The 21,840-nt window shown below is 43.9% G+C and overlaps 1 protein-coding gene across 1 annotated transcript in view; it reads right to left on the bottom strand.

Annotated features, from left to right (window-relative positions):
- Positions 1-20,385, bottom strand: part of BACE2 (beta-secretase 2) — a 51,519-nt gene extending 31,134 nt beyond the window's left edge. The window contains 2 exon segments of the mRNA XM_015881943.2: positions 19,668-20,111; positions 20,113-20,385. Coding sequence (XP_015737429.1) covers positions 19,668-20,111; positions 20,113-20,370 — 702 coding nt within the window. The 5' untranslated portion in view covers positions 20,371-20,385.
- Positions 20,386-21,840: the final 1,455 nt, after the last annotated feature.

Below are 21,840 nucleotides of genomic sequence, written 5' to 3'. Positions count from 1 at the left end.
GGGTGGCGGAAGTTTCCTCAGGCCACGTATCTCATGAACTGTTTTCTACTCTGAATGGGTGGAGACACTAAAAAAAAAAAACAACAGTTGTAAAGATTCATTTCAAGTGGAAGTCAAATACACTGTCAATACTTCAAGGATCTCTCAAACTTTCCGGGGCTTGGAAAGTCAAAGAACACTGACTATATACTCACTCAACTGCTTCAATAATTTAACTCATCACTATGTCTTTAATTTTTTATTTTTTTTTCAGTTTTACGTTGTCTAATATTGTATTTTGGTATCAGAAAATTTTTCTCCTCATCTTGTCATCTTTTTTCATTCAGCAAAGCTTCCTCTGCCTGTGGTTCGGGCTCATGCCCTGCCTGCTACTGCAAGTGCTGTCAATATAACATCATCAACACTAGACACTATCTATGCCTGATGACCAGTAATGTGCAGTTTGCAAAATGCATCATGCATTCAGAAAGTGACTTCATTATCCCTGAGCAGGGATGAACCTTGCCTCTGTTCTGAACTAGACTATATTCAGACTTACTCCCACAGGCCGCAAGGTGCACAACTCATTTCTTTGAAACAGTTCTCTGTGGGGTTTAGCATCCACAGTCTTTGCCAGGTGTGGAATCCTACAGCTTGCATGCAACCTTGTTGCACTGCTGTTTCTGATGAGGTTCCCTGGGTAACCCACACTGAGACAGCCATCATCTTCATCCCAATAGAAGACTGGCCCGTGGAAAAATTCAGTATAAATTTTCAAGTTAATGGACCTGATTCTTTCAGGTCAAAGCGTTGCAGATTCTTCATAGAATCACAAAATGGTTTGGGTTGGAAGGGTCACCTAGTTCCAACCCCCCTGCTACATGCAGGGACACCTCCCTCTACACCACGTTGCTCTAAGCCCCATCCAGCCTGACCTTAAAGTGCTTCTGGGGAGGGGGCATCCACAGCCTCACTGAGCAACCTGTTCAGTGTGTCACCACCATCAGAGTATAAAAACTTTGTTCTTAACTATCTAGTCTAAATCTACCTCTTCCAGTATTAAAGCCATTTCCCGCTTGTCCTGTGACTAACATGCCACAAATAAAAAAGACCCTCCCCACCTTTCCTGTAGGCCTCCTTCAGCATACTAAAGGCTGCTATCGAGGTACCCCCAGAGCCTTCTTTCCCCAGGCTTGAAAGGTCCCAGCTCTCTTAGCCCTGTTCTCATAGGAGAGGTGCTACCAGCTTTTGATCATCCTTGTGACCCTTCCCCTGACTGCCTACCAACAGCTCCATTTCTTCTTGTTTGCTGAACTTTCAGAACCTGTATGCAAAACTCCAAGTGAGGTCTCACCAAGAGCAAGATCAGAACACGATCATCTCCCGTCAACCTGCTGCTGGTCTCACACTTCTCTCAACCAAGGATACGGCTGGCCTCCTGGGCTGAAAGCATACATTGCCAGCTCATATTGAATCTTTCATCAACCGACATCCTCAAAATCCTTCTCTCAAGGCCATTCTCTGTCCAACCCTGTATCTGTGCTTGGGGTTACCCCTGACGCTAGGTGGCCAGACCCTGTACTGGCCTGTGATTGAACTTCATCGGGTTGATGTGGACCGATCCCTCAAGCCTGACCCAGGTCCCTCTAGGGTGGCATCCCATTCTCTAGACGTGTAACCACACCACTCAGCTTGGAGTCATCTGCAAACTTGCCTGAAGAGTGCAACTTCAACCACCACTGTCCATGTCACATACAAAGATGCTAAATATGACCAGTACCAGCACTGATGCCCAAGAGACACCACTCGTCGCTGCGCACCACCTAGACACTGATCAGTGACTGCAGCTCTCTGAGATCCAGCCAATTCCTTATCCAGTGAGTGATCTACCCATCAGATCTGTTTTTCTCCAGTTTGGTGGGGAGGATGTCAATGTGGAAACAGTGAAGTCAGGTAGATAATGTCAGTTGTTCTTTCTTTCCATGATGCCATTAAACTCCATTAGAAATGCCACCAAGATTTGTCAGGGCAGACATTGCCCCTTGGTGAAGCCAATGTTGGTTACCAAACCAATTACCTCATCTTTATTTTCCATGTGCTTCAGAAGGATCTGCTCCGTGATCTTGCCAGACACAGAGGTGAAACTGATAGTAGTTCTCCTGGATTTTTATTTTAATTTTTTCCTTTTTGAAAATGAGGGTTATATTTCCCCTTTTCCAGTCAGTGGGAACTTTACCACACAGCCATGACATTTCAAATATGATGGATAGCAGCTTGGCAGTTTCGCTAGTTCCCTCACAAACCCAATTGAATGGATCTTCATTGGGTCCCATGACATGTACACTCTCAGGTTCTTTAGATGATCTTAAACCTGATCTACACTTACAGCAGGCAGATCTTTTCCTTCTCCGGGTTCCTAATTTTGCTTCCTGCAGCTTGGATGGTGTAGCCAGAGCCTTGTTGGAGAAGACTGAGGCAAAGAAGTCAGTGAGTACTTAAGCTTTCTCAGTATCTCTCATCTATGGTCTTCAGTTTTCTTCTGGAGGGGACCCAGTCTTCCCCTGACTTTTCCTTTTCATCACTGAGTAAACCTGGTAGAATTTCTTCTCATTATCCCTTTAGCCCCAGCGATTTTACAATATTTCCCCTGTTCTGGGTTTTAGCTTTTCTGACCTAATTCCCAGCTGCTCAGACAACTTCTTTGTAGCTCTCCCAGGTAACCTGTTCCCTGCTTCGTCTCCTATCCAACTTTCTTTCTGCACTTAAGTAAGTCTAGGAGCAGCTTGTCAATCCACAGAGCCTCCTGACATTTCCTCTGCCTGCCTTCATTTTTCTTAGGGATGCACTGCTCTGAGGCTTGCGAGGAGATATCCTTGAATACTTATTCAGCTGTTCTTGGTCCCTCTTTCCTCCAAGGCTTTATCCCATGTCACCCTTCCAAGAAGTTCCCCAAAGAGTTTGAAGTCTGCTCTTCTCAAGTCCAGAGCAGCAAGCTGACTGTGCATCACTTTGACACCATAAGGATCTTGAAATTTGCCCCATTTTTCGGTAGGGTTTCCAACTTTTTTTGCAAGTCAAGGCTGCATGAGCTTCACACTTACCCTCACCAGTCCCTCTCCTCATTGGTGAGGACAAGGTCCAGCATAGCACCCCTTTTTCTTCATGGGCTTCATGTACCACTCTTGCAATATCCAGGAACCTTTTTGATTGCTGGTGCACCCTGCTGTGTTGTCCTTCCAACAGATACTGGGGTGGAAGAAGTCTCCCATGAGGACCATGTTTTGTGAACATGAAGCTGCTCACATCTGTTAATGGAAGGCCTTATCCACTTAGTCTTCCTTCTCAGGAGGCCTGTAGCAGAACCCCAGTATGATATTCCTCTGCCAGAGGGGAGAAAGACACTACAGAGGGCCCTGGACAGACTGGATCAATGGTCCAAGGTAAACTGTATGAGTTCCAATAGGGTCAAGTGTTGGGTCCTGCATTTGGTCACAACAACCCCAGGCAACCCTACAGGCTTGGGGAGGAGTGGCTGGAAAGCTGCCTGATGAAAAGGGACCCTGGTGTACTGACAGACAGTCGACTCAATATGAGCCAGCAGTGTGCCCAGGTGGCCAAGAAGGTCAATGGCATCCTGGCCTGTATCAGGAATGGTGAGCAGGACTAGGGAAGTCATCCTTCCCCTGTACTCAGCATTGGTCTTTTTCAATCTGAGCTACTCTATGATTCAATGATTCTATGAAGCCAGTAGGTCCAATGAAGCTGGACCCATAAGACGCTGCAATGAAAATTACCTTCCCTGGGATATCTACTTGACCCAAGGCCTGTCTTTCTATCCTCCTTGCTCTCTTCCCCAGTAAAGAGTGAGCATTACACACTACTAACATTCATACACCATTCATAATCTTGTCCTGCTGTGTTTTCATGATTTCTCCTACACATATGCTTAAAATAGGGCTTACAGTCCTACTCTGCTTGATGGAGTATGCCGCACAGTAAGCTATCACAGAGTAAAAACATTTTCTGTCCACATTTAGAGACTTCTAAATTGAAAGCATCTCATCATTGGCTCCTTGACCTGCCATCACATACCATGGTACACTGGCTTAGTAGAAATCCATCCCTTCCAAAAACTCCTGAAACTGTTAACATGTCCTAACTCCCTCTCTTTCTTCTTTTGTCCCACAACATACTAGGCCCTACAGAAAATAGTCTAGACAGTGCTTAAAAAAATGTGCAAGGAAGTGCTATGCTACTTTGCTAGGGATTAGCAGCTAGAAATCATTTGGGTAACAGTTCTTCTTTTTTAAGCTGGTTAATAGATAGGAAAATTAGTTGCCAATTTAAATACTGCCTCATTTAACAGAGCGATTCCTAATTACATTATCAGCCCATCTGGCAAGAATTGCTTAGAGCCATCGCACAAAACAGAAAACACTCTAGCAACTATACGCTATGTTTGCCCACAGTTATTATGTGTAATTATTGGCATAGACTGTCAGTCAGCTTATTTCAGCAATTTGTTTTTACAAATTAATAATGTTACAATATGCAGTGGCTTTTTATGCACAGTTACTATACGCTGTTTTCAGCGTTATCCAGAATTAGCACTTACAGCCTACTTTTTAATAAATTCAGAAGACTAAGCTTTAATGCAGATTCTTCATCTCTTCCTTTTGAGACAAAGAAATAAAACCTAATTAAAACATGAGTCAGAGGAGTCTTTGAAAGTGTGTCTAGATACAGGGCCTGCAAAGTTTCACATTAACTGAAAGCCTCTGTGATGAACCATTTCTGCTTATAGAATGAAGTATATTTCACTGGACAGACAGGACCGAAGCAAAAACAGGGTGTATTTGTCAGTCTGTACAAAAGACTGGCACATTGCTGCTGAACAGTGGAGCAGGAACAGGATTCTGCAATTTTCCATGGCTTATTAAGCAGTCCCTGGACTTGAGCAGCTCTATAGCACTTCACCATATCACAAGACTGAGGCAGGAAGTCTGGAGATCACCTCATCCAACCCCTAGTCAAAAAGGGCCAACTACAGCAGATTGCCCATGTCCAAGTCCAGAGAGGTTTTGAATATCTCTAAGGAGACTCTAGAGCCTATCAGGGCAACCTGTGCCAGTGCTCCACCATCCACAGAGTGAGGAAGTGCTTCCTGGCAGTCAGATGGAACCTCCTGTGTCCTAGTTTGTGCCCATTCCCTGCTGTCCTAGCTCTCTTTGCACCCACCTTTCAGGTATTTATACACATTGATGAGACCTCCCTGAACCTCCTCACCTCCAGGCTGAGAAGATCCAGCTCTCAGCTTCTCCTCACAGGAGAGGTGCTCCAGTCCCTTCATCATCTTGGTGGCCCTCTGTTGGGCTCTCTCCAATATGTCCATGTCTCTCTTGTACTCCTGAGCCCAGTACTGGACCCAGCACTCCAGGTGTGGCCTCACCAGTGCTGAGCAGAGAAATACAGACATTTACTACATTTTCTCAGCTGTTGCACACCACTGATGACACTGAGGAAATTCCCTACCCAACTCCATGGCTTGGACCTTATCACACTTCACCTTTGTGGAGAACGAGGAAGTGGGAAGCCCACACATATTGGATCCAGGAGGAGAATTTCCAAGTGCTTCTTTGAGGAAAGCCACCTCACAGGAGTCAACAGACAAATTCTTTGGTACTTTTCCTCTAGAAAGGTTTAACTGAGCAGCTGAGATAAGAGAGGTGGTGTAATAAATCAAAATGGAAAAGCGATAAATTATTTTCTAATCAAGTTTGTTAAGCAGGCGGTGCCCATATTTTACTGCAACGTCATGCTTAGGGACACAGGAGGGGATGAACTATTGCAGCATGAAAAGGTGGCCAAACCAGACAGTCAAGCATATTACTAAAGATAATTCCTGCTCTGGTGAGAGCAGAATTCTGTCAGAGAAAGTGTGGTATATTTGTAAGTTATGGAGAAAGCTGGAGAACAAATGGTAAATTGAGGCTCTCCAGAGCTTCCGTAGATCAAGTCCACCAGAACTTGTTCAGCATTTGCTGTCATTTTCCCCCATCATATGCCCAAATGGTGTCAGGACCTGAGATGTGAACCCATACTTATATAACTTTCATTTTAACTCTATCACCACCTGCCTTCTGAGACTCTCTTCTGTCACTGGCCCCCATCACACCTGCATTAGACTAACAGAAAACAGAGCCTCCTGCCCCAAATCTTTAATGATCTGAACTGCTGGACTGGGAAAAAATACTTTTATTTTTCTGCTTGGAAATGTAATAATTTATTTCTTTGCCAGAAGATGAAAAGTACTATCAGGATTAGCCAATCTTTCCCTGTTTAAGAGAGCTGTGTGCTTCTGTAGTTGAGATTTGTATTAAAAATACAAATGCTACAGATGACTGATTGCTCTAAAGTATAAACTTGCTAAACTAAATTGTGACTTGAAATATGAACATCTGACTCTGGGACTGATGAATAGTCATTCTGAAGAGAAATATTACAGGAAGTGCTTTATATATATTATCATTTTGACAATAAGGGAAGGCTATTATGGTTTAAAGAAAAAAAAATAGTCAATCAATCCTGGTAACAGAGGAAAATATCTATTCTTCATTTCTGTGCCCTCCTTTCCACCATTTCCTTCAGTTTCCTAAACATTAACATTCTTCCTGCACACACTGTCTCATGTGGTATCTTATTTTTCAAGCTGGAATTCATTTGTTGTGTCTAGATTCATCATACAACACATCCATCCTATTCATGTTATATGAACATGCTTTGCTGTTGAATGTGAGCGATTACTTGTTTATCTTAATGCAGCGTGAATCGTAGCAATTTTGTCTCGCTGCCTTTTCAGAAAAGATTGACCTTTTTTCCCCTCTTTTCTTCCAGATAGAAGTTCCTCTCCTGTATCACTGACTTGGACATCGAATAGCTGACAAAAATGTGTGCAAAACAACTCCCTCATTCATCAGAACAGCTGTACCTCAACTGAAGTCATGCCTTGTTCTAGATATTGTGTTTTAAGGAAAATCTGGACAACTCAGAAGTTCATTAACAACAATCATCTACAGGTCTAGGAATACCTGTAAATGAACACTGGAAGGCTTGAATTGTGCAAGACTGTGGAAAACTGTGATTGCCTCCTAACAGAATGTATGCTTATTCTTTCTTCTCCAGCCTTTCCCACTGCAGGCAGCAATGCATAAACTTTTACCTCCAATATGAAGCAGACAATTAGTTGTTACTAAGAACAGTCCACTGTGCTTACATAGTTCAGTGAGGAAAATGTATATATTTTCTGTATTTATATTAAAGATGTTTGTGAATTCAAAGATTAAGACATGCTTAAATAAGTGTAAGATTAAAAACAAACAAACAAACAAACAACACAACAAAACACAAACACATCCTGAAATGAAAGAATGAAAGCAGAAAACATGAGGCATTTATATGTTAAGGATGCACAAAGCCCACAATAGACCAAAAGCAAGTTTCCACCTGTTAGTAGGTGTACAGGAATTAAATTCATCAATTTTCTACTAATTACAGTACAGCGCTGAGAGAACAGAGAGAGTGTAGGCTGAATACCACTGAGACTAACACTCCTGTCTTACTGCAAGGCTCACCAGGAATCCCAGTGCCCACTCAGCCTTGGTTTAGAGAGATGAGCATCTGAGCTTTGTGTCACATCTGCATGAGTGAGCATCTCATCCAAAGCTCACTCCTTCCTCAGTGAACACAGAGACAAGGTGTTGGAGAGACAGCTATAAATTAAATAATCTGACAGCTAACAAGAAACAGAAGAAATGCCTGAAGACTGTTTCAACCATTAGCCCAAGTATTGGAGGTTGGCTCGTGGACACCATGACAGACTCCACAGTCACCTTCTGAACCTGGACCTTAATCCTGCTTTGAAACCACCAAATGTAATCACAGTAGAGCAGACTTGCTGGGCAGGATTCTGAGCTCTGTAGAGCAATGGCCATCTATATGATATAGCTATGAGTTCATGGGGCTGTTTGTGCCAAACAAAGACCTGGGGAAAGGAAAGAGCTTATGGCTCTTTAGTAAACAGGAGGGCAGTAGAGATGTGGGAAGGACCACACAGCTGTTTCAAAATATAAGAACACCCGCCAGCCATAAATGGTTTCACTGTCCCCAGTCAGCTCCTTCTTAGCATTTACACACTAATACCCATGTGCTTAACCACACTTAATTCCTGAAGTAAAGAAAAACACTGTCAAATTGTTTCAGTTGACCTGAAGCTAAACTTTCCTTGTAAAACAAATACCTCCCTGAGAAAAAAAAGACACCAACAAAAAAGCACCCACCTCAAGTGTCTTAGGTTAGACATCTGCTATGTCTTTGCTATTGACCAGTATTTCTTAGAGCACAATACTTCTAAAAAACACAGTTCTATGTCAAACATTTCAGAGGGTTTTTGTTTTGTTTTGTTTTAGAAAAAAAAAAAGAAAAAGGAGAAAAGGGCTCGTCATGCTAATATATTACTTTTCAGAATATGAAGAAGGGGTTTTTGCTTTGCATTTATTTTTTTTTTTAAGGAAATGAAATCAGTAAGCCTACGTTAATGTATTATATGCAGTGAATTATTATAGCTGGAAGCTGCATGCAGTTTAGAATTTCAATTTTCCTAGGCTTTCTGCTCTACAAAATTAGCTCCCAATTTATTTTGTCAGTCCATCCTTTTCTTTACTTCTATTGCTCATTAGAATCAGAGAAACTGCTGTCTGAAAAAAGAAACTGCAATTGTATTTCTTTTCTTCTGCCTGCCTTCAGAAGCCCTATACTCTAAAGAAACCCACCTCCCACTGCAGTATCTGCAAGACTGAAAGTTTTACACATTTACGCAGATCCAAGCTACACCAAATAAAATGAAAGCCTGCCCCAGCTAATCTGACCTTCCTCATGCTGCACATACAAGCTTCTATACCATGAGTCACTGTCCATGTTTACTGTGCAGGTGGAAATAATATAACAAATCAAAGGTCACATTTCAAACTTCAACACAACTTATGAAATCCATTCCTAACACTCTTGAGTGTAGACTAGGAGGTATCTCTAGCCTCACAAATATTGCTTTATTTTAAGACTTCCTTTTGTCAAAGACATGATCTTTCAGGAGCAGGCAGAGCCAGCAGCAGCCTAACAGAAGAGCCTCTGTCTCACTCCTGTACTTCTACATCTGCAGGATAGTAGTGAGAAAAATCCATCTTTTAAGAATGCTGCATGCTCAACCTGATCTCAAAAGCCCTTTTCCCCCTCCTTCCCCTGTCAGCTCACTCTGTAGCTACACGACTCTCTTCAGGTTGTTTTTTTTTTTCTCTCTGTCAAGATGTTAGTTTTGGAGACGGGTGTTTGTTAGTAAAGGTTTTTCAAAGCCTGAAGAGCTGCACGAGGAAAGGTGAAGGAAGGACAAGCCAGACACATCAGACTGAGCTGTTCTCCCTGAGCAGGCTGTCCTCACCCAGGTGCCGTACCCACACAGTATAGCTGCTCACTGTAATGTTCTTCCAGCTGTACCTAAGGACTCCTACAAAAAGTTCTCATTCATATTTTTTTCTGTGCTTTTCACAGAGCAGGACATTGAATGCCTATACGGTATATTCCACCCATTCCCCTAAAACAATGTGACAAAATCAAAGCAGATAAGTATCATTTTTCTTAAGATAATGTTCATCTGTACACCACGACAGTGAAATATATCTTATCAAAACACTAAAACAAATGGACGGGACTACATGAGAATGTCCACCTCACTTCTCTTAATGGCTGTGAAAGTAGCCCCTACCTTCTGGAGGCCAGAAAACCATGGGCTAGCCTAGGGTCACTCACTGGCATACCTGAATTAGCCAGGACTGTGGGACATAGGGAGGTCCATACAGTAGCACCCTCCTGGAAACACACACTATGCAGCTCCCTGTATTTCAAGTCATGCTCTACGCTGTAAGAATGTCACAACTTGTTCCTCAGGATGAGACTTCCAGCACTGCTTGATTTCGTTCAGCCTAGGAAAACTTCCACAGTATGGCCAGATAGGAAGGTTTCCACTTGGAGAGATAGCCACCATCACCTAATTCTACACAGCCACTGGCTTGTTGCTATACAAACAACAAGGGACAGGACTGGATCAGCTGCTGCAATCAAGAGGAAAAGAGGGAAGACATCACACCGGATTCAGCTATGTCAAACACAAGGACTGCAATTTGACTACTGATACTGCATTCACCACTACAAAAGCTGTGCCACGTATCTGGAAAGAGATGCTGGATCAAACTGCTGCCCACTGCTCTGTGCTGCCTTGATCAGCCATGGGAATGTATGCAGGTGGCCTGGGGAGCGTACACAGGTAGCCCCAGGTCTCTGAGCACAAACAAGGTGACGCAACTCCATTGTTTTTACTACCCTTGTAATTATTACAGGGAATGCAACTGACGATAGTCTTCTGCTCCCCATTCCACCTGACCTATTTAGGGTATTACCATGAGCAGAATTTGATTGTTATCATGGGTATTTACTGGAATTATACAGCGGAGTTCAGAGAAAGACCCAAAAAGCAGCTTTCCAACTCGTAAGACTACTACAAGAAGGACTATTTGATTGAAAAGAAAAACAAAAAGCCATGTCACAATAAAGTTTGATTTATTAAAAATAATTATGATATTTTTATTCAGATTTATTCTAACACTATAACTTAAAAATTCAGAAGGGCAATTTAAAAAGCAGATTTGATTTTCGAGTGAAGTAAGACATGATTTTTTATTTTGGGAAAAAAAAAAAAAAAAAGAAAGCAGCAGTATTACTCCCCTTGCTCCTGGACTCATTTATTTCTTTCTCTCCTTCTCAAACATGCACACTTTACTCTCTTTACCCTGGTTAATTCTGTGGAGGCAGCAGCTCTGGGAAATGAACTAGCTTTGCCTGTGGCTCATACATCGTTACAATTGTTAACTAAGTTCTACTATAAAAATCTTTATTACACAGGAGAAAACAGAGGCATGCAGGAACACAGCTTTATTTTCAGATACCAGGCTGAGTTTTTAGGGCAGAAAGTCAAAATACCTTTTATTCTCTCAGGCTTACAAAGGCTGCTTCACATAGAGAAATTCCTGCTACCCTTTCCTCCAAATATCAATCTGTATGCAGGAGCAAACTGTCCTCTGCTTCAGCCAGGAGCAAATATCCATTGTGTGATGACAGTATCTCAGGACCCACACTTGCCCAGGGTTTCTAAACTTCACGTCCTGCTTGGAATGTCTCTCCTAAAGCCTTGCAGCATGCAGTCACTCTGCTGCCCATGCTGAGAGCACTAAAAGTCTGACTATCTGAAATGGAAAACACTGCAGGGCACACATGCTGTGAACAAAGTTCCTAATTCCAAATAAAAATGTAGATAGCATTATTGGTATTTGGTCATTTGCCAAGACAAGGCTAATTTAAACGGTAAACAGAGTAGCAATGAAAGTTAACTTTAGCTGAAATATGTAACATACTCCAGCATCTATAACTACGGCTGCTGAGAAATTTTCTGATTTTGTTTTCCATGCATTATTTATTTCAGCAGTCCAAATGCAAAAATGTGGCACTCTGGATCGTGTGAAATGTTTGTGTTATTCCCTGAAGGACTTTGCATCTGCGAAGTAATGAGAAGATTATTCTGTGACAGATAAACTGAAGCAGTGTGACTGCATCAGATGTTACCTTGCTACAGCATTTCTCAGACTTTTTTCAAAGTGTGGCCACCTTTGGACTTTTCTGTCATATCTGCAACCTGAGAGTATGGGAGAAGAAAAAATGAAGGAAATAATAAATAAAAATCTCTTTAGTCACAGGAAAGTATCAGCAAGACTGACATGTCCCAGCTCCCTCTCACCTGTGGCAGACACCTAGCAGACAGCACATGAAGGAAAACACAGGGCTTTCCGTACTGTGCTCAAGAAGCCTGGTAACTGCACTAAATAACTTCCAAAAGGGTACAGTGTGCTCTGTCTTGAAAAGAAGCTACAACTACCGATTTTTTTTACGTTGCAAACACTGACGAGTTCTGCATGAACAGGCTGATAATTGTTGAATTGTGCAAGTTATGATTCTAATTAAGTAGAAAAAGTAAATAAATGAGAGGAATAAAAACCTCCCCCTCAAGATTTCACAGTCGAAGTTGCAATTTAGAAAAACAAATGTGCAGTTGAACTGTGCATTTTCTTTCCTAATATCACATAAAATGACTTCTTTTCAAGGAATAGAGGGAGACAGGAACCATTCTTCCATATGACTGCCTTTTAGGTAACCCTTTCGTTTCCTTAAAAGCTCCACATGGCTGATCTTCTAGCACGAATTAGGAAGCAAAGGGAGGTATGGTGTGGCAGCAAAAGGAGAAAGAAGAGCCTAGGTGGGGTGAAAACCCTCACACCTGGCCTTGCTGCAGTGCTGAAGGTAGGCCTGAAGGTAGGCTTCACTGCACAGCAGACCCTGAGGCACTGCCTGCGGGCTGCTCACAAGGCAGATCCACAAACAAATATCAGAAGGAATTACCTGCGAGAGAGCTGCCCAAATGGCCTGATTACTTTTTCCCTGTCAAATGGCAGGAGCTGGCCTTTCATGAAAGAAGGTTTGTGTTCCGGCCCTCAAGTACAAAGGTTACTCTTGGCTCCTGAGTTGGCTTTCTTCTTCCAAAAAGAGAATCCTAATGGGAAAAAGCAGTGCTGGCAAAGCAGTTATAGATCCCTAGAAACCGATTGGTCTCTTTAAATAGGAGCTTCCCAAGCGTTACTGCAGCATTAATAGCTTTCCTCTTTAAATTAAAACTGGACTATGGGTGACTTCGAGATGCTTTCCCTGAACACATGCAGCCTAACTTAACAGCAGTTTTTGCGAGTAAGTAGGTGCAAAAATAAACCAAACATAAAGCTAAATAAAACCAACCAATTTTAGTACACACAAGCTGAGCAAAGATGACAAAAATCTACAAGTAATTTACTTTTCATGATTTAAAATTACTAGTAAGCAGTAACAGGACTGTAAAGTGCAATTACTGTCTTAACAGATTCTCTTCAAGTGCCTCTTAATTATGACACAATAATTGTATTCCATGAATTCTAATTTTCACTTATAGAATCATAGAATCACAGAATTACCCAGGTTGGAAAAGACCTTGAAGATCACCAAGTCCAACAGCAGCCTAACCAGTACACCAACTCTAAAAACCCTACACTAAACTAAATCATATCCCTGAGCACCACATCCAAACGGCTCTTAAACACATCCAGGGATGGCGATTCAACCACCTCCCTGGGGAGCCTATTCCAGTACCTAACTACTACCCTTTCTGTAAAGAAGTTCTTCCTAATATCCAACCTAAACTTGCCCTGGCGCAACTTGAGGCCATTTCCCCTCGTCCTGTCACTTGTCACTAGTGAGAAGAGACCTGCCCCACTCTCACTGTAGGAACCTTTCAGGTACTGGAAGGGGGTGATAAGGTCTCCCCTCAGTCTCCTTTTCCCCAGACTAAAAGTTGTTTTTAAGATTTTTTCCAGCCTCACTTATTTTCCTCAAATTCCCTCTCCACTGAATTCCACAGGCTTTACCTATTCAAGGTAGTCTCTTATACATCAGTCCCACAACAGTCCTCATAAAGTAGCAGTGCGAGGTTCACCTGGCCAAATTTTCCTCTCATGAGTGTCTTTGATGTAGACATACACAGGAGAAAAAAAAAGGAGACAGATATTTGACTAACATGTAATTTTAAAACGAGAGGTTTCATGCGCAAAATACTACCAATAAAATTGATTTTAGTTCTGGGTTATTTAAGTGCTTTGAAGGGTGCTGAGCTAACTGCTACAGATTCAGATTTAAAATTCTTTATTTTTTATAGCAGCCTGGTATCTGTACAATATGCATACCATGTGCTTCACAAGCTCACATTTACACAGCAAAGTGAAGCTAAAAAGTAGTAGGATGTATGACAGTTCCATCAGCAGTAGGGAAAAAAAAACCCTCTTTCTCAGGCAGCTCAGTACTACCTCTTTTACTCTGAAGACCTGATTTCAAGTCCTAATCTGAGCATAAATTTGAGCAACACGTTCCTTCGCTTCTTAACATAAATTCCGATCAATTCTATATTTTACAACAAGTTAGAAAAGAGAGAGAAGTATGTTTGATTCAGACCGGAGAGGCATATATGCAGGCTACATAACTACCTCAATTTCCTTTTTCAGATGTACTTATACTTGACAACGACCACGTAACATTTTGGGTCATTACTACAATAACTGAGACATTTTCTAAGATAATAAAACACAGACACCAAACACAGCACTTAACATGTTCACAAAGTCATGAGTGTCCTTCAAAAAATTAAAGATCACTGCAAAATACAGTTATTTTTAAATTGATCTTGCCAGATACTATCCCTAGATCTCAGGGACCTCTGCTTGAACCTTAAAAAAATAAATAAAAATTCCTCCCTTAATAACCCTAAATTCCACATAGGTTTTCTTTTGTTCACTGGCTTTTTTTCTTTTTTCTTGGTATCACTCCTGCTCCAAATCCCAACTGATTCACTCCTTCATAATAGGTAGCATTGTTATTTGCACAGCCTCTAGTTTATTCTTTCTAAATTTAACTGATGCTGATGCTTTTGCCTTGGTAGGGGATGAAATGCTTGGAGCAATAAAGAGCATGAACCTGCCACCTCCTGCCACGTCACTGATCTTCACAGCCACCCTTCTGCCAGAACTCACCAGGAACAGCAGCTGTGTTTGCTATGACCAGGGACGCTGGATAACGTATTCTAGCAGTGCTCTGAAGTAGAGTGTCCTGAAAGAAGTGGGTGGGGGCTCTAATCTAACCTATTTGTGTTGGCACATAGAATTGTTTAATTGGAAGGGACCTTTAAAGGCCATCTGGTCTAACTCCCCTGCAATGAACAAGGACACCTCCAGCAACATCAGGTTGTTCAGAGCTCCATCCAGCCTGACCTTGAATGCCTCCAGGGATGTGGCATCCACCACCTCTCTGGGCAACTTCTGCCAGCGCTTCATTAGTCTTATTGAAAAAAAAAACAAAAACAAACTTTCTTTATATCCAGTCTAAATCTCATAGTTTGAAACCATTTCCCCTTTTCTGCCACAGCACACCCTGCTAAGGATTCTGTCCTTGAAGACATTCTGAGGAAGTAGCCTCTTCCATTCAGTGACACTGTACTCAGTCCATGATGAACCTCTCAAGAGGCACTAAGTCAAAGCCTTGCTACAAAGTACTACCTGTGCTATATTCTACTAAGGCCATTACATTGTAATTAATTCATTGTTTTGGCCGCTTTTATAGCACTGGCTCCACTGTTTCCACACAGCCCACCTGCAAGGGCTCATTTTGTATGAAGGAGGTGCTGGAATGCAGATTTGTAAAGGAAGGGACAGTTTTGTCAACTCAAATCTAGTATTCTTGTTTACTTTGTTTTTGGCCACACATATATTACACACCCCAGCATATTACATCACGGTATAAGTCCTGTCTCCTATAACTTTAAGATCTTCATCTTTTTTATTTTGCTGGTACTCAACAGCAGTAGAAAAAGTCCACCCAACTCACCACATAACAACAGTAATCTGCATCTCCACAGTACTTCCAGCAGAGGGATCTGAAAGAATTTTGCTCTGCTGCCTTAAAATACTCAGTACATCACAGCACTCATCTTCATTCCATTTTTCACCTTCCATAAAAAGCTCAAAAATATATTTCTGAGATCCACATAACTATTACAGAATACTATTACAGAATAAAAGAAGGGGAAAGAAATGAGAGACTTGAACTGGAGCTTGTCTTCTGGTACTTGAACTAGGTAGGATCATATTTTCTAAGTTACTCCTCATATCTCAAAGGAAGGTGAACTCCCTTTATTTAAGCAAAATGAAGAAAACAAAGCTTAGCTTCTAGGGGAAGGACACAGCTGCAGAAATCAGGCACTTATCACCTAAATAGCAGGACTATTGAGGTGATGAAATTACAGGAGCAGCTGAATCTTTCCTCACAGTATTCATTCCTTATAACTCTCATGAAATGAAAGCTATCAACAATTAAGGAGGAATGGCTGCGTGTTTAGAAATTGTTAATGTGTGCGTCCATCACCTTCAAAACGCCAAGGTGTAAATTATAAATGTCTGTGACACACTTGAGATAGTTAATTCATTTCTTCTCCTTAATAACTGGAATAAATTGAACAAAACACAACCTCCCATTGATTATGTAGTAATTGGAGTTTGTGTTTTGCAGCAAAGACCTCTGGACCCAGTGCTTATGTTAACCTGCAAAGTTCAGAGGGAGTTTATAGGAGTGGTTTTTGCTCACCCTCTGCATAGAACAAACTGCTACTAGGAGGAAGAGTAAACAAAACCTCTCCATGCATAGAATGAGAAGTTTAAATTTCAGAAGGGGTTTGCATAGCCAGAGCACAAATCAGATCCTATCATGATTTCAATACCCACTAATCAAGCCATAGCTACAGGACTCTAAGCTCTCAAGAGGCGTATGCCAAGCCTCCCTTTGCAACAAAGCTGAAGGTGTAATATTTATATGAGCTCAACAAAAGCACTATTTGGAAACACAGCAAGACTGACAGGACTTTCACTACTTATAATACAGACTAACAACAGGCAAGATGAGACAACAGTACTTTCTTTGCTAAGATTTAATATGGTCCAGATGGACTTCCAGAAAGCTGTGAAAAACATGGGGTGCTTTCAGACTTTGACTGTTTCATTGGTCAAAGGCTTCTAAGAGAAGCAAAATTAATATCAACAGAAATATAAAGAAGATAGTGAACAAACGCCTGAATGATCTTTGATTTAGTTCTGCACAGTGCTTGTAATCTCAGGGCGGGCAAAATAATAAAAGACAGAGCAAAGGAATTCCATCAGATTATTTAAAGAAATAAAAAGTAAGAGCAGTGTACACAATTCATATTGGACTCTTGCCTCTTCGTATTTAAATCTAGCACCTATGCAGGCAGGTGTAAAGCATGTAAGACATCAGAAGTAGGAGACTATACACTCTTGATGCAAGACACAAATATATCACACACTCTTCAATGCAAAACAATACCTTTTTGTTCTTTTTTCAGCTTTTACATAATCCTGTAGCAGAGATGTATGTGTATTAATGAGAATTAATGAAGGTAATGGCAACTAATGCTGATCTGGTAGCCAACCTAGAGATCTGCTACAATCAGGATATTGTATAGTAAAACTGGAAATGGTCAGAAATACTTTCGCTGCAAATACTTTGCAAAATCAGACTGACTACACTCAAATTTTCTCTCTCGGAAAAAAAAAAAAAAAGCAAAATTGACTTCACACAACTGCTCTATTTTTATATTGGCAGAACAAGTATTTCAGAACTGCCATTGTGAGGCTCAGTTCTGTACTGTTTATCTGCTGTATGACAAATCAGACTTGGAATGAAAGCCAAATTGTGCGCCTTAAATGACCTGAAAAGATAAGTTCTTTTATAGCAGTTTCCTTCCAAGAACTGAAATCAGAAAAGAAAAAATTCTACAAATGCAATTAAGAAGTAATACAAGTTCAGGAGTGCTAAAATCTCCTGTGAAACTAATGTTTACCCCCATACTGGCACAGCAGGCTTTCAACACTAAATGCAAAGTTACCAGGCACCAGCAGCCTTATAACTGCAACATTAAACCTTGTGCCTTTTTTCACAGCCTGCTATTTGGTCTTGGTCTGCTCCTGCCTTGTTTGCATTCCCCCACTCCTTGCTGAGATGCTGTGCAGAGAAGCAGCCTTACTCCCTGGTCTTTCTGCTCGTTTCTCCACAGCTCTTCCTCACTGGCAGGATTCCTCTTCATCCATGGCAAAGCACTGGAGCAGTGGTGCCATGTGTCTTGGCTCAGAAGTGAAATGAACAAGGAAGGGAATTGGCTTTGGGAAGTCCCATGTCAAGGGGTCATAGAAGGGAGGTGTTTGAGGTATATGTTCTAGCTTGCAATGGGTAACAAAGTCAGGTTGGGAGGAACCTTTAAATTAACCTGAGACATCTCTTTCCTACCCAATCACATTCCCCTGTGACTTCAGCAGCTGCCTGCCCATGGAGTTTGATGTGATCCCAGCACTTGGCAGCACCAAGACACTTGCTTTCAGTGCCAGCACTGTGAGAGATGTAAGTGGAAGCGTCCTGCAGCAGCTCAGTGGCTTGTTGTAGAGCAGAAAAGCAACAAGCACATTCATGGTCTTTGAGTCTTCCAGTTTCAGGCAGGGAATAAGATAACAAATTCCTATCCAAAGCAGCAAATAAATTTTAACCGCACTCTGATCCATCACAACATGCTGGGGTCTAACATTCTGAAAGCGCATATATAACCTTACAGAAACCATGGTGGGCCCGCTCACATGAATAAAACTTATTATGTGCTAGCCACCAGGAGCGATCCTTTAAATAATTAACCTTGGAAGAACTCAGAACTTGGTTCAAAACGATGAAAGCTTTGTGACTGGACTCAGACTGTTGTTTTTTTTTCAGGTAGGAAATCAGCAAGGCACGTTTGCATGGCGTGCAGTGCAAGTAATACTTGGCTGTTAGTGTAAGTGAAGTCTCCAGGCATACACTGAAGGGTTACATTATCTAGAGCCTGTCACATTTTTCCTTTTCCATTTCTTTTGCTTTCAAAATCCCCCTAGACATGCAAGATGACATCTTTTGCATTCACCCTTTCTGCCTCAAATTATTCTTTAATTTAAGACTCACAGAATTGGATTATTAGCCCAATTCGACCTGATATCTTGATGCTGGCAGAAACCAATATTGAATGTCCCTCTGAGGAATGAAGACCATGAGATGCCACTTTCAGATCTCCTCAGACACAGCCTACAGCGTGGAGAAGAGATTATTTCTGCCCTCTGTGACTACCAGGCTACACCTGGATACTTCAGACCTGGTTAGCTCCTTCTTAACCCCATTTATTGACTGTAAAACAAGACACTCGTTCCTAAATATTGAGCTCACTATCAAACACTTCAGTTACAGCAACAGCGATCAGTCCTGTTACATCCAGGTGTGAAAAAAAAACAAACCCACAGATGCCCCCAAAAAACGTGACAGCTGCACCTCCCCTGCAAGCTGGGTGTCCTGGCATTCCCTGCCTCATGGCTACAGAGAACAGTCAAAGCAGAACAGGGATTTTTGTGTACATGGGGAATGCCAGAGCTTGGCCTCAATGAGCAAACTCCGTTTTTTTTTGGGGGGGGGAGGGGGTTGGAACAGGGGAGGGTGGAAGCCCCGCGGGCTGCCAGGAAGCGGCCCCACTCAGCTGACAGTCACCCTCCAGCCCCGCCGCAGCCCGGCCGTCCCGTGATGCGGCCGCGAGAAAACTTCGGGCGCTGTGGGGCGGGGAGGGAAGGCACGTGGAAACTTTGGGCTCCCTCTGATCCCCACGCACCGGGGGTGTGGGGGGGGCTCTTTTGAAGCGGTTGTTGGGCGCAGTTCAGCGGGACATTCTGAGCGGACCCCCCGGGCTCAGCCGCAAAGTTGTGCCGCGCTCGGCATCGGGACAAAGTTGCGTTGGAGCGAGCGCGGTGGAGCCCGGCTGCCGAGATGCTCGCTTTCCCCAGGTTCACCCCCACATCGCTCCCCGCTGCCCCCCCCCGCCTCTCTCCTACCGCCTGCGGCGGGGTCCCGATCAGCATCTCCAGGTAGTATCCTCTGCCGGAGTCCCCCTGCAGATTCTCCACCATGGCCAAAAAGTTGAGGCTGCCCGCGGGGTCGGAGGCCAAGGCCAGACCGCCCGCCTCGTCCTGGGCATCCCGCTGCCCTCCTCCGGCGCTCCCCGGTCTCAGCGGCAGCGGGGCGGGCGGCGAGGCGCGGGGAGAGGCGGGCTGGGACACGCGGAGAGGCAGCGAGAAGAAGGCCCGGCTGAGCCCCGCAGCGCCGGCCAGCAGCAGCAAGAGGCTGGGGGCCGCCGGAGCGGCCATCCCGGCGGCGCGTCCCGGCTGCGGCGGCTCGGGAGGGAGGCAGCGGCCGCCTGGCTGCCGGGCTGGAGGAGGAGGAGGAAGGCGGGAGCGGTTTCCCCACGCCCCGGCTCCATCTCCCCCCTCCCCCCGGCTCCGAGCTCCTCCTCGTTCCCTCCGCACGGCCCCGACGCCCGCACCCGGTCGGACAAGTTGGGCTCCTCCCCACGGCGGTGGAGAAAGTTGTCTCGGCGCTGTCCGTCCGGTGGGGCGGAAACTTTACGAGAGCCCCGAGGGGCGATAAGGATCTGCCTCGCCATCCCTCCGGACCACGCCGTCGCCATCTCTCTGTGGCCGTGTGTCCTTCTGGCCGTGTGTGTGGAAATTCATCTGCTGCATTAACAGAGAGGGGCATGACTGGTGTCCACTTATTAAAAAGGCTGTGAGGCTCTAAATGTCTTCATCATGCACGGAATTAATAACAGCAGTCGAGTGTGGCCTTTCAGAGGATGGGAACACTTAGGTTGAAATTAGCCTCTGTGTCTCTGGAGTAATGGCAGTACGAGGCTGGGTGCTGCAGAAGCCTTTAGATGCGGCATTAGGCCAATCTAAGCCGAATCACCCAGTGCTTTTTCGTCTCTGCATCCCTCAGCTGCCCCACTTCCCCTGCAGGAGATAAATGATGCCTGGCCAACCTCAGCCAGGTGTACCTCGGGTTGCCACACTGCAAAAAGGACATAAAGCTATTAGAGAGTGCACAAAGAAGGGCTAGGAAGTTGGTGAAGAGGCAAGGTGTGTGAGGAGCGGCTGAGGCCCCTCGGTGTGCTCAGCGCAGAGCAGAGGAGCTGATGGAGGCCTGATGGCGGCTGCAGCTCCTCACAGGGAGCGGAGGGGCAGCGCTGAGCTCTGCTCTGTGTGACAGCGACAGGGCCCGAGGGAACGGCATGGAGCTGTGCCAGGGGAGGGGCAGCTGGGGGTCAGGGAAAGGGGCTGCACCACAGGGCGGTAGGCATGGAACGGGATGCACAGGGCTGTGGGCGCGGCCCCCAGTGCTGGAGTTCAGGAAGTGTTTGGACAGTGCCCTCAGACATAGGGTTTGATTTCTCGTGGTCCTATGTGGAGTTAGGTGTTGGATTTGGTGATCTTTGTGGGTCCTTTCCAATGTGGGATTTTCTCTGATTCTCTGACGTGCTGTCCTCAGCAAACCCTTAGCAGCCACCTGCTTTATCCTTGGGTATATACTCACTCCATATTGCATGCACAGAGATCTGCTACAGCAATCAGCCAGAGTTCTAGAGGGGAAGGAATCCTCCAAAGGGTTTCCAGGTGTTTCACTGAGTGAAGTTTCCTTCGAGGCAGGCAGTGTCTGTTCGTGCTCCCACAAAGCCTGAGCAAACTCTTAGCTGGAAGGTCACTCAGGTAATGCTGTTGCTCATAGGTATTGCCAGAGTTGCATGGGTAAACTACTCTGAAAGAAAACTGAAGCCCACCTGCTCTTGCTGAAGGAAAAGAGGTGCTTTCACTCTTTTTTCTTTAATTGATGCTTTCAGTACCTTGGCTTGTCATTCAATTCGTGAAGCCCTTCCCCTCACTCTGTAATCCCTCCCTTAGATAATTTCAGTGCTTCTGGCACATCACAGCACAGAGTGGGTGCATTCCCTGGCATCCATGGGGAGGAGGAATGTTCTACTGTGCTTTCAGCCTTGATTTTCCGGAGGTGGGAATTGAGCAGCAGTGTTGTCCTGATGGAGAACTTGGATAGAAGGCAAGGATTAAGGTTGCATTCACATTATTTTATTTGTCGGAAACTCATTTTAGTAACAGGTGTAACTGTAACAAACCCTGCACCTCCCAGGTGGCAGGAAGCTTTCCCCTTGCCTGATAA

Source organism: Coturnix japonica, chromosome 1 (genome assembly GCF_001577835.2).
Source record: "Coturnix japonica isolate 7356 chromosome 1, Coturnix japonica 2.1, whole genome shotgun sequence".
Taxonomy (NCBI): Eukaryota; Metazoa; Chordata; class Aves; order Galliformes; family Phasianidae; genus Coturnix; species Coturnix japonica.
This window is presented reverse-complemented; position numbering and strand designations above follow the sequence as displayed.